Source organism: Rhea americana, unplaced genomic scaffold (genome assembly GCF_003343005.1).
Source record: "Rhea americana isolate MKP2758 unplaced genomic scaffold, rheAme1 scaffold_228, whole genome shotgun sequence".
Taxonomy (NCBI): Eukaryota; Metazoa; Chordata; class Aves; order Rheiformes; family Rheidae; genus Rhea; species Rhea americana.
The window spans coordinates 1,019,532-1,033,206 of record NW_028186344.1 but is presented as its reverse complement, the minus strand read 5'-3'; the positions used below and the strand labels follow the sequence as shown (position 1 = coordinate 1,033,206).

Sequence of the window (13,675 nt, the reverse complement as noted above, 5' to 3'; positions counted from 1 at the left end):
TAACTTGCTTTCATGAGAAGGTCTTTGGGCAGAATTTTTGCCATTATTTGGAGCACGGTTGCATACCTCTCTGGTTTCCACTTGGACTGTCTGCCAGCATGCTTCAGTCCAGTCACAAAAGCTTACTTACAGGGTGGAAATGAAAGAACGAACATGTCCTTCTCTTACACACGTTTCAGTTCCTTARTTGAGGTGGTCAAAGGCAGTTTCATGTTTTATTCTGAGGCATGGAAATAGTGTCCAAGTGCCTCTGCCCTCAAGTCTTTTCCAGTTTTTCAAGTGGAATGATTTGTCTTCACATAGCATTAGTATAGCCCAGTGCCAAGTCTGTGGCTCAGTAGCTGATACACAAAACAAACAAGTTTATCCACTGATCATCTTCATTCCAGTTCTCCATCAAGGAGTGCTGAATTTGCTCTTAGTACTGAAAGGATTAGATCCAGGAGTTACGTGTTTATACTGCTGTTATACTCTAGACTTTTTGAAAAACTTTTTTCTCTGTGTTTGCTTCTAAGATTTGAATATTGACATACATAAATCTTTGTTCTTCTTTTAGGGATGTCTCGAGGTAAATCTGTGATCAGTTCCCTCAGCATTATGGGGGGGAGCAGTGGGCCACCCTATGACAGGGCCCATGTCACTGGAGCCTCTTCCAGTAGTTCTTCAAGCACCAAAGGCACTTACTTTCCTCCAGTAAGTCACACTGTTTCTTGTAGACCTTAATAGCTTTCAGTGAAGTGCCAGTGACTTACTAGGGATAATTAATTGACAGATGAATGTTTTGTTTCAGATTTCTAACCTAATAAGTCTRTCTTAATATGGAGTAAATTACTTTAAAGGGGAAAGGAGAGGGGATTGTATTTTTCCAAAACAGCAGAGGAATTTTCTACTAATTTTTAAGTTTTAGACAGCTCAGTGCCAGAGAAAGATATTAGATTGAATGTCTGGGGAGAAGAAAATGTCCTATAAATGCTGAGCAACACTGACACTGGAACTTTCATCATATTCTACCATGTGCCTCTGGAGGTATATGGTTCATTCTGTATAAACCATTGGAAAGAATTAATTTTAATATTTTTGTCAAGTTACAAAGTAAATAATTGTCTTGTAACTCCATAGCATGCCCCTAGTCACAGACCATGAGCATGCTGAGCTAGATGCTATATCAAGTTGGTACCAGTCCTAAAGGGCTCCCCATCTCTTTAATTTTGGCATTGGTTGTTGTTATTTTAGATATTTTATATGAAATATACCAAGCCACTATCAATAAATTAATGAATTGCATGGTCAGTCAGAGCAGGCTGAACTCCTAAAACTATTTTCAGTTCTTAGAGTCAACCCATCATTTATGTTTTTAAATCATTAATCAAAATAACTGTTTGTACAGTAAGAGTACGACTGCACAGGGAACAAATGCTTGCACTGAACAGCAAACTACAGACGCTATAAACAGGATAATACTTAGGGACTACAAGCTAGTAGAGGCAAACATCTGCCAGTTCACCTACGGCAGTAGTATGCCTAGGGACAATCTATTATGGAAAAGCCAGCTTCAGCTTTACTTTTCAGCACTGGATATGTCAAAATATCAACAGCAGTCACCAATTTTGAGAAGAGGTTAGTAATAGCTTCAATGGGAATGGGAACAATAGGAGTTTTCAGGAAGGTGTCTGTTAAAGAAATGGGGAATAAACAGCAGAAAAATCCTATTTGTTTGAGAGGGGCCAAGCATGCAGTTCTGAATTTAAGGTTCCTATTCATCAGGACTAAAAATAAAGTCTATAAAACTGATGTTTTTTTCAATTCTCCTTACTTTTTTTTTTTTTTTTTTTTTTTTGGGGCTCTTTTTTTCCTTAGATTTTGAACCCACCACCATCACCAGCTACTGAACGTTCACATTATACTATGGAATTTGGTTATTCTTCAAACAGCCCATCCACTCATAGATCCTACAGGTAATTGCTACAATAGCTTCTATTAGGACAAAAGCAGTTACAGTAGAAATGCAGAATAAAGACAGTCTCTGCTTCATAAGAATTACAATCAAAGGCTCTAATTCTTCAAGTACTTAAGTGGTTAAATCGGATCACTTGTATCATGTCACTGAAGCATGTGTGGGAGTGCAGCACTGTTGAGGCAAATCATGGAAAGTGGGTTAATGGTAGATCTCTCGAGCATATTGCGTTGGGGGAATAAGAGCRCTCACTTTTGTCACAAAGTTATCTAAATGCCTAAAAGAATTGTTATAATGATAATTCTATGAGACAAAATTATTTAGCCTGGAATGAGCCTTGCATTTTTTTTAAATTCTCTGACATAAATAATTTGTTACATAGTTATTAGGAATGATATGCATACAGCAAGAAGAGGAAAGTTGGGAATATAAAGGCTAGTATTTCAGAAGTAACATTAATATTATGGCCCAGATGAAGTACAGAAATTCTGATTTGACATATTTAGTGTTAATCTCTAAAGCAGGTGGTTAACTTCTGCTTATTTTCCCTTTGGCAAATATTTATGGACATGTAGGCTTTATCCCTATATATCTGAATGCATCTTTTTCATCTTTCCTCTAAGATTTAGAGTTTGTTACCATTTTATTATTAATTTAACTGTTTATCAAAAAATAAAGGAAAAAAGACCTACTACCCAGGGGTGTAAAGGTCCCCTCCCATATTGCTAGTAGATCTGGTCAATGCAAAGAAGTAGCTTCATTTGTCTGTTGAAAGAAATGCCTCCCTAACACAGAGCCTTTGGGTTTTTTCAATAATGAGGTCTCTGGGGCTGAAAAGACATCTATTCTCCATTAACAGAAAATATGGTCTCTGTAGTGCATAAGGTCAGACTAGACTTTTATAATGGTCCGTTCCAGCCATATGAAAAAGCCTCAAAAATGGATAGTAACGTTGTAATGAAATAAACCTAGATCTTGGCATCAGCATGTATCGTGCTGATCACTGGTTAGCTGTGTGATTTTGAATAGTATTAATGGTATTAAGGCTGTAGTGTGGGAATGAATAGTTTCAGACTGCTCACCCACCCAAAAATAAACCTTGTTTTTGCTGCTCCCAGTCTCCAGTCTTTTGTAACATTCTGACTTGCATGTTGCAGAGCTGCATCCCACCAACCCCCAGCTGTTGATTTCAGGAACTGGCAATTGCAGCTGCCAACCACCTTCCTTTACCTTTTTTCTTTACATTATCCCAGGCTCACTTTAAAAATGTTTTCTGATAGCAGCCACTGTGAATCCTATCCCAGTTGTGTTCTGGTAGGTGCTTCTCCTGCCTGCTACGAACATGACAAGTGATTTTTCTCCCTCTCCTTCTTGTTGTTTCTGGATATTTCTCTTTCCCTGAAAGTCAGTATCCATAAGCTGAGTAATGGAAACAGAGCATCTACTCCATGTAATTGCAGCACAGCTGGGTTTTTCTACCATGCCCTGCCTGCACCACTCTCTTGGAGGCACATTTTCCTCCTTGGCTGGAGAATTAATGGCTCTGTTGTCTGTCAGTAATGAGTATGAGCATGCCTTAGTTACTGTAATTTGATGGGGGCTCTCGTGCAAAGGTGGATCATCTGCAGAGGTCTTCAAGTTTGCTCTTTGTCCAAGAAAGAGGAGTGGGATGCTGTGCAGCTGCTACAGTGGGGTTGACCTGCTGCATGTTTCTGCCTTCACTTATCTACAGCTTGGCTTCTTCACGGGCACACCGCCAAAACGGCATAATCTTTTCCTATGCTAATGCTTCTCCCCTGAATGTTCCTGCCACAGCTACAGACCTTACAGCTACCGGCATTTTGCACCTCCCACGACTCCCTGCAGCACAGATGTCTGTGACAGCGACTACGCACCTAGCCGGCGGACAGCCACCACCACGGCCAAGGGCTACACCAGTGACCTGAACTACGACTCGGAGCCAGTTCCCCCGCCGCCAACACCACGCAGCCAGTATCTGTCAGCAGAGGAGAACTATGAAAGCTGCCCACCCTCACCATACACGGAGCGGAGCTACTCTCACCACCTCTACCCGCCACCACCGTCCCCCTGCACTGACTCCTCATGAGGAGTCCCCTCCCTCCATTACCTGCCTCTACCACCAAAGTGTAAATATAAAATGTTCTACTGGGGAGGGAGGGGTGGGAGCCCTTGGTGAGGTAGGACAGTGTACAGATAAATGTTATTAAATGGGGTGGAGGAATACTGGAGATATTTGTACAGAAGAGAGAAAAAAGGATATTTATATATTTTCTTAAATAGCAACTGCTGCTTGTGCCATAAAAAGAGAAATTTTTGTATAAAAAAAAGAAAAAAAGACCCAGACATTTGTACAAAAAGTTTTTATTTTTGCAAATGGAACACAAAAACATGCCTTAATCCAGTGAGGTGACTGAGCACATAAGGAAATGGAAGGACTAGGAGGTGTTGCTTGTCCAGCGAGGTGAGAGGTGGGGTTTATCTATACCAAAAATGTTTAAAGTAATTAATAATAAAGAAGTCCGTCTCAGAGCAGCATACCATAGATACTTGGAAGTAGCCAAATAACCTCTATAGTAACTACAGGGGTCAGCAACTAAAGTTAAACTTGAAAAAAATGCAATCAGGACAGATATTAACCTTACACAAAGGGCTTTGTTTTCTTCTGGAATCCTGCAATCATAGCAGTGAATCCAGAAAAATAGTCGCACGCTTTTTAAAATTAATAAACCTCTATTTCTTCTTAATGCATTTACAAAGCTGCACCATTCAGAGCTCTTCTTGCTTCTGGGATTTCAATGATTTCATAGGGTATATTTTAAAATTTACTTTTTTTGTTGTATAGATTTTACTATCCTTTCTACATCCTTTCTTCTTTCTGTGTGTCACTTTAAATCATAATATTCTTATTTAAATTACTGCTAGAATTGGGCTGCTCTAAATTCTTTTTTTTTTTTTTTTTGTCCCTAATTAGCCTTATCATAGAGTGAGTGTCATGCTCTACTTCACTTTCATTGTTTTGCCAGCACAGCAGAATTCTGTTTTGTACCAGGTCAGTGTGATTTTCACGTGATTGACAAGGGTAATATGCATATACCTGAGTGATCTATAGTCCCTTAAAAAAATATTTTGACCTAGTGCCCATAAATGTCAAATATTTTTATACCACATATATTATAGACAGCATATTTATAAACTATAAATTTAACCATGAATTGTTAGTTTTACTGTAAATGAATAATATATCCTTGCAGTACTTTCAGTGTATATTGATGTCACAGTATACAAATCATATATATATAAAACATATATATATGTTTAAAATATATATATATATATTTTTTTTTCCTAGTAAGGAAGCATTTAACTTGCAGTGAAGCAATTGTTCATAAGAAGTATAAGTCTTTTTCCTTGGAAGGGTTTCCTTTGTTGTATTAACTGCTCGTGGTTTTTGTTAGGCAAAGCCAGTTTTCTCAGTATGATTTCAACATACCTTCTCTTTTGCATGGTGTGAATTTAATACCTTAGAATTGACTGCTGTGAATGTCAAATTTGAAGATATTTTTAACTGAACCATTTTATATTTGCATTCTCTATTTTTGTATATTTTCTTGTTTAGCCCTTTCTCCTTTCAACCTCACCATAGTGATTTTGAAAGGAAGAGTATATAATCAAACACTATCTCTGTAGGTTGAGGGGCAACTTAGGATATCATTAACCTCTCTTCGACTCCAGTGCAGTGTTTGAATTTACTTTAACTGTAGTGGAGTTCACAATATACCTGATTTTGGATGGCACTATGCATTTACAATTTCTGTTGACTTTAAATCCATGTTGAAGGTGCTCCATGCCTTCAAAGAACCGCTCTCTGAAACTTCCTTCTCAAAACAAAGATACAAGAAGCTTCTGCCTTGTAGTCTCTGGGCACAAAATGGCTAAAATATTCTTCATAAGTGTCATTCAGGTTTTATTGTTCTCTGTTGCTTATTTTCCAGACAGTTTCAACCAAAAGAGAAACCGGCTAAAAATGTGGCATGGGCTTTAATTTGAACTATTGACAGAATTGGTAACAAATGATTCTTGCTAGTGCTGCTGCTCATCTGGAGTGCTGGAGCCTCCTCTGATTGCAGCTCCAAGAAAAACAATCATGTTTGGAATTCCAACTATGATAACGGGTCTTGCTAATGGTCAAAGATACCCAAGGCTATTACAGTTGATCTTTAGATCTGCTGCGCTAAGTTTTTTTGTCCAGCTTCATTCTATGTATCTAGGGTTTCTGGTAGCTGTTCTTCTGGCTCTTCCTTGCTGGTGAAGAAGTTTGTGTTCTCCAGCAGGATGAACATAGAGGGTATTGTGAACTAAAGGGAACTCAAATTTGTTTATATGAAGGGAGGGAAGGCAGGTGTGGTGGGGCAGGGGGCATTGAGGCTGGCATGCTGATGAAAATTGAAACTTGTACATTGTTTACATTTTTTTTAATGTGCAGCATTCCATGTGGGGTTCACATGTGGAAACTTGCACTAATGAACTCAGAAGAATATTGTATTATTGTTTCTCAGTCCAAGTGCTTGTACTGCGATGGCAATGGTCTCTTCTTGCAAAATACTTTTTCAATGTGCCAATTTCTATTTGAAAAACTCTAAGGTGGTTCAACTTAAGGAGTGGTATCCTCTTTCTGGTGGAGCTGGACTGCTTCACTGGGAATTTCTCTTGGAACAGACTTGCTAGAGGTAAATCACAGGTGTGTCTGCAAATGGATTAGGCTGTCCAAGTTCTGTGCTAGTTTATGTCCACATGTAACTCAGTTGAAGCCAATGGAGTGGATATATAATTCAGCATAGAATTTGATCAAGTCTCTCTGATGCATATATTTCACTTTGGGCATCAGGTACTTTGAGTGGGAGCCAGTGGGAGCTCATGTGAAGAGGAGAAATTGGACAAGCTATGTTTTTCCACTGAAGATGACCAGTGTAGGGAGCAGATTGTTTCTTGTCTGTATTAACCAGTGAATTTATTTAGTGGAAAGCAGAGATCTACCTTTGCAAGTACAAATATATTCCCAGTGACTCTAGAGTAAAATTCTGTGAAGTTCCTGGTAGGCACATATCTAAATTATAAAAGCAGTGCTGCAAGTTGTCAGTGCACCTGACATATTCCCAGTGAATAACCATAGACGGATTGAAAACTGAGACTAGACAATTTATCTCAGATCCTCTGTGTCATTGAGGTAGTCATGATTTGTATTCTGTCCTTCCCCCCATGAGGGGTGGTCTCTGCTGCTTCTCAAATTGACTGAGATGTTAGGACTGTAGATAACACACAAATGTCAATTCAGGAGATACTTGAGTAAGTGCAAAACATTAGCATGTAAGTAGTCTCACTGATGTCAATGAAACTGCTCATAATCTTTAAAGYAAGCACAAATGTCCTTATCTTGCAGCATCAGATACATATACAGTAGAGCATTTAACATAAGTATTCATTGTGCAGTTTTTCTCTGTGTAAATACCTGAAAGTGTTCATAGCCTAGAGTTTGGGCATGGTAAGTAGCTGGCTCATTGAATTAGGGAAGAAACAGTTCATTGTAGTTTAAAAAGATATGATGGACATTACAGCACAAAGTTTGAGTGCTAGCCATTGCATATTCAATGGGAGCTTTGCATGCTCAAATGGCAGAATTAATAAGACCTATTCTTGCCTTTTTAAATTATACCTGCCATGTCATGCTGCGCACATTTCATACCCTCCTCAAGATCACTTTTCATTTTGCACTACTTTTGGTTACCAAGATATTTATTTAAAAAGAACTTAGATAAGGTAAATGGAATATTCACCTAATATTTGCATTTGAAGTAATGGTTTCTATGAATACAAATTCATACAACCTGTGTATATATGTTAAATGAAATACTATTTACAGTAATGCAATATGTGCAAAAGAACCAGTTGATATAAAAGGATTTGTTTTGCTTTGAGGAGCTGTAACTTTGTATTTTAAGTTCCAAATTACTGCTATAACATTCTCTCATTTATCCTTGTACAGATATATGCATACATGCYTTTGGTAATGCGAATTTAACTAACACTAATAATTTTCTCTTATCCATTCACATTCACATCCCAGCACTGGCAGATTCAGTCTTACTGTCTTTCAAAGTGCTAATTTGGGATACTGTTGTGCTGTCTCATGTTAGCTCAAACTCTTCAGTCTACGTTGTAGGACAGACAGTAGAATACTTGCTACTTTAAACTTGAATAATGAATGCTCTGTCTTTCTTGACAGGAAAGGAGGTACATTTTTGGTACCGTGCTGTTACTTTTTGTGGTCCATTCAGTAGGTGACTAAAGTTGTTCTGCATTTTCCACAAATATACACAAATCAATCTGTTGTAGTCCTAGCCTACTTTTGAAGAAACGTGCACCCCAACTGCTTGATGTGGTAGGTGCTACAATCCACTGCAAGTGAAGGAGCATGCAGAAAATCCCTATTTATTGCATTAATGGGCTTTGCTGTGTCCAGTTTGTGCATTGCTTCTCTATTTTATCTGATTCTATAGAAAAGGCTGTTGCAGAAGTCTTAAATGCAGATTCATTTGCTGTACTTTAAAAAATTTAAGATTGTGTTCGTTATATAACACTGTTACAGACAGAATCTGCCCCTGAATGTGTACCTTGCATGTTGCAGATTACTTATTTTTACAATAAAACAGCTGGTTAATTGGGTGCAAAAATAACTTGAACATTGTTATTTAGAAATAGCTTTCTTTAGGCACTTTTTTTAATTGCATTGTAGTGGGGATATTTCTTGAAAATTTAACTTTAACTTAATTAGTAGTAGGTGACAGATGCACCTTGAAAACAAATTGAGTGACCTAGTAGCTTGAAAATGGGTACAAAGATTTCATTACTTTCTAGAAGAAGTAATATAAAATAGCATACTAATCCAAAATAGGTGATTTTCTTTTGTAGTCTTTAAAAAGAACAGATCAATGAGTGATGCTGGAATAACATTTACAGGGACTGGGTCATCCACTCTAAAACAGCAGGGCAGAGTAAGTAAACTGTCCATATTAGATTCAGGCCAGTGATAGTCTTAATAGAACAGATGATTGTGGTGATGCTATTGTGGTGGTGAAGAGCAGTCCTGTTCACCTCTTTTAAATGAGCAAGGAGCAGCTTTGAAGTACTGATGAAAATGGCTGTAGCCTTAAGGCAGGCAGGCAAGAGTCAGTGAGGGAAAAATGAAAGTGTTTTTTTGTAAAGAGGATACCACAAGGCTTAAGCTGAACTATCTTGTTTGCAAGTGAAGGATCTGGTGCTGCTTTCAGATTTTTAATCTTATTTTTGTTTAGTTTGTTCTTTTTGTAAGCTTTAATCATTGTCTTTGTCATTGTCTTAAAGCCAGCTGGTGTCTCTTGTTCATCAACTTTGGTACGATGGTGCTTTGCAAGGATGTATTTATATTATAATGACCAACATTTGGTCAGCCCTATTCACTCATTCACTTTTTTTTTGTAAAATAAAGTGCTTTACTTGTAAGGTGTATATAAACCTTGTACAAAAATCCTTTCCAATTATTACTATAAATGAATTGTAATAAATGAAATGTTGATTTTTATAATAAAACTAAGAGTGAAAAGGAGAGGGTGCTGTTCATTTTCTTTCAGCATCTGGAGAGAAGGTAGAAGTCCATGCATGCGTTTGTTCTCCATAAAAGCTAGAATGTGATCTACTTTCTAATGCTCTAGACCAATTCTGCAAACAGTGATGCATTTGCAAGAGACACATAGTTGACTTGAAGCAGTTCTTTAATGCAGTTTAAAGGTAAGTCTCCCATTTTTAGTAACTTAGCTTGGTTTGCCAGGTAATGCAAACCAGAGAATTATACCAAGTAATTCTCTATCAGACCACAGAAATATTGTTTTTTTTTTTTGTTTTTTGTTTTTTGTTTTTTTTGAACACTGATATTTAAACCTATAGCTTGGTGTTTACAATGACAGAAGTAGGATTTTTTTTTTCAGCTTTAACTTAAAAAGTAGAACAAGACAAGGCTCCCCGTTCTTTACCCCTAGATCATAGTCCTATCCCTGTAACAAAGAGCTGGATGGGAAGCAGTCCTCAATTTGTAACTCTGCACAGGAATTCCCGCTGTACTTGAGTGCAGAAGTTGTGAATAAAATATGTCTTTGCATTAATGTGGATTTGGCTATACTAAGATTCTTATTTTATATTTCCAGTTCTTCTGTGTGGAGGCATGGACAAGTCACATATCACATCTATATTAGTAAAATGGCCTACATTTATCAGTCTCACAAAATACTGTGAAAATAGATGCTACCCTTCTAAAACCTAAGGCGATATTTTACATTTATTCTTCCGTGAAAAATGAACCAATAGTCTGAAGCTGATGGGTGCTATGATTCTTTTAAAATGCCAGTTTAAAAATTGCTCCTGAGATACAGAGGAGTCACCACCTACCTTTTTTCTTTAAATGATGATGGTTACCTTCTAACAGAGCCAGTGCAGTTGTAATATGATCGATATCAGTGTGCAAGATTCATATGCTTTGAGATTCCCTGATTGTTAGTCTTTGCCAGGGACAGCTGTTAAATATCAGGGMGATCTCAAATGTAGTTCTCCAAGATAGTATGGATGGTATGGGGTGTGCAGTATGGATGGACATCGCAGAGAGCAGAGTCAGCCCTATCCAGTGAGCAACTTGAGTTGAACCTTAAGGGTGAAAAAGCATTTTAGAAGGAAACTATAGATCAGGAAGTAAAAGTAAGCTCTGCTTCAGCCGCAGCTCCACCATGTGTCTTTGCTGTGCCTCTCCAGAGCTAGCTGAACTGCTGAGATCACATTTAGTGTGCACCTGAGGGACAGCAGGTGTAGTAAGGGACGCAGGTATTTTTCATCATTTAAAAAAATATTCCCTGCCTCTCTTATAAAAGACAACTTGGAAGGCTGAAATGAATTGATTTTCTTAGCATAATTATGTGTCCTCCCTTGCACATGTACACACAAGCAGGGGTGACTGCAAGTGCTGGAATCCTGCCACTCGTTTTATATTAGAGGAGAAGGAAGCACATTGCATCTTTGTTTTGGAATGGGGAAGGAGAAGAACATTTCTTTGAGAAGACAAAAGTTGAGGTTTTGAGATCCACCAGTACTGGCAGCACTTCCCTAAGAAGCTGAGAATGCGAACTCACATGCTTGGTCCTGGATGCGAATTGTCAGACTTGTTTAACCTGTTTCACTAAGGAGATTTTGCTGCTGGCTGAGAAATATTTGCATGGGAATCAATGTGTGCTTGGTAGAGCTGCCTGTTGAAAAGTATGCACCTCAAGTTTAGCCTTGAATCAAACCTGCTATCAAATTATATTTTATAACAAAGTATGCAGCAGCTCTTCCTGCATCACATTTTTTTGCATATTAGGTTGGGAATACAAGATGTATATTGCTGGGCCTAGTGACTTTAAAAAACAAACCCAACAAAACCAGACTTGTTTCTCCTGAACAAACTACATGTCTCAGTAGGCAAACTTTACCTTGCCTTGCCCATACCCTTGTTCATCACAGGGAGACCTGTGATGGCAGTTCAATGCAGGTTCCTTTCTTATAGGAGAGATTATGAGCTGACAGCACTCTCCTGCTTACACCCTCCTTTCCACACAGAAACAGCTTAGCAGGAGAGTGTCTCATGTCTTGGGTTATCCAGCCTGGCTTGGTGCAGTTATGATCTTTCTCCAGCTCTGCTTTAACAAGATACTTTTTCCTCAATTTCAGAGAGGGATGCTCTACAGAAAATATGGAGGTTGCTTGTCTGGGTGCCTGTGAAGAATATTGATTGGGTCTGAGGAGACAGAAAGATTTCATGCAATAAATTCTCTCTATTTGTAAGTGTTGCCAAAAATCTTAGCTCTGTCTCCTTGCCAAGGAATTGATAAACATCTTGTCTTGGGACTGGTAACCCACTGAGCATATGGCTGGAGAGAAATGACCAAGTAACCCACCATATGTGTGAAGAAGAATTAGGAATGTAGAGCATAGAAAAGGAGGGGTGCATGAGGATGCAGCAGTGTCAGAAGCTTAGAGAATTAAAGATGTGTAATATATGCTAGGAAAGGAATTGGAAGTGTATGGCAATGGCAAGAAAGGATGAATTAATAGATGGCTATCTAAAGGCATAGAGCAACACAGTACCAATGGGAAGACTCCTCAATACTGCCATAAGAATGGCATGACTGACTGGCAATGTGAGGACCTAAAAAAGAATAATCTGGGATGAGTGACGAAAGGAATAGGTTGAGCAGTTGAGAGAAAAGAGCCAGAGAACTCCAGTAGTAAAGAGGAGCTTTGTGTTTCCTTGTACCCCAGTCTAGCAGAAGCACCTGCCATTATCCCAAATATRCATCCAGTGCTACAGCAGACAGATGAGAATGAATGCAGGAGAACAAAGACATGAATATGCACCTTCTCCTACCTCTACATCTCATACAAGGTGCAACTAGGGGAGAAGAGGCATGCTAAAACAGCCCAGAACACTCCCTTGCATTCACAGTATCATTGAGCGTCTCCCGACTTTTTCTCAGACTAGTTCCCTTTAAAAACAAGCAAAGAACAGTTGAGGAACCTGTTTAAATAACTCCTGCTGTCTCTCTCCATCCTCATGGGCGAAATCCATCTGCTGTTTATGCTAGGTGTGTGCTAGATATTTTACACAGCCATTTTCTGTCCAACACTGCTTGCAGAAAATACATAAATGATGAGGTATGGGAGAGATGAGATTGGGAAATTAAATAAATTGCTCTAAGGATGTCTCTTTATTGCATGTGTTTGTTTTATTTTGGGTAATGTAGCAGCCATGAGACTGGTATGAGGACAATAGGAGAAGACTGCTCTTTCTGCACAGCCCGGGAATCATTCAGGAAATACACATCAAAATGGTATGATCAAATGAGGGTATAACAGGAGCCAAGGCTGGACATTGGTCTGAGCATAGTCTGAGAAACAAGAACCAAGTGCTGATACCCTGAGCACTAGGGAAAAAATATAGAGGGAATGAAGAAAGGGGGAAGGAAGGAAGAAGAGCCACAGTCTGTGTGGCAGATGATGGGACGTGCTTTGAGGTAAATGGCAGGAAGATAACATGGCTGGCTAGGTGCAGCACTGGGCCAGGCCCTATGGAGACTTTAGTCAACAAGAGCAGTTTGGCTGATTTTGGTCTTGGAGGAGAACTGTGTTTCTCTGTGCAGTCTGAAGCGTGGGAAGAGAGGATATCCTGAAATGCTGTCCTGAAGGGAGCTCGGAGGGGCCTTGGTGCAGCTGCCTTCCTCCCAGCACTTTCGCAAAGGTGGCGGCATGCAGGGCAAAGCGGAAGGGCAGAGTTTTGCAGCTGAGGGAGCCAGGGAAAATCTAGTGAGATGAGCTGTTTTCTGTTCAGATCCTTTTCATCTGCCACATTTGGCTTCACAGTAAGCCAGCTATGTTTCTTCTGTGTCCTGAAGACAGTAGCAATAGCGTACGAATTAGCTTCATAACCCAGCAAGTTAGTTTGGGGGCCCCTTTGCCTTCCTCTTCTGACATGGGACTGTCTCAGAGGGTAAACTAATCTTTCCTCTGTAATGCCCTGCCCTACATTTTTTCATAGTTAAAGGTTCAAGGCAGTATCGGGCTAACAAAACCTACCAGTTGCCAGCATTT

The 13,675-nt window shown here is 39.0% G+C and overlaps 1 protein-coding gene across 3 annotated transcripts in view; it reads left to right on the top strand.

The window, feature by feature from the left end:
• Nucleotides 1-9,614, top strand: part of LRP6 (LDL receptor related protein 6) — a 127,668-nt gene extending 118,054 nt beyond the window's left edge. For all 3 annotated transcript variants that reach the window (XM_085305907.1, XM_085305905.1, XM_085305908.1), the window contains 3 exons: nucleotides 557-693; nucleotides 1,858-1,955; nucleotides 3,770-9,614. In XM_085305907.1, the coding sequence (XP_085162033.1) occupies nucleotides 557-693; nucleotides 1,858-1,955; nucleotides 3,770-4,061 (527 nt within the window). In that variant the 3' untranslated portion in view covers nucleotides 4,062-9,614. The remainder of the gene's footprint in view (nucleotides 1-556; nucleotides 694-1,857; nucleotides 1,956-3,769) is intronic.
• Nucleotides 9,615-13,675: the final 4,061 nt, after the last annotated feature.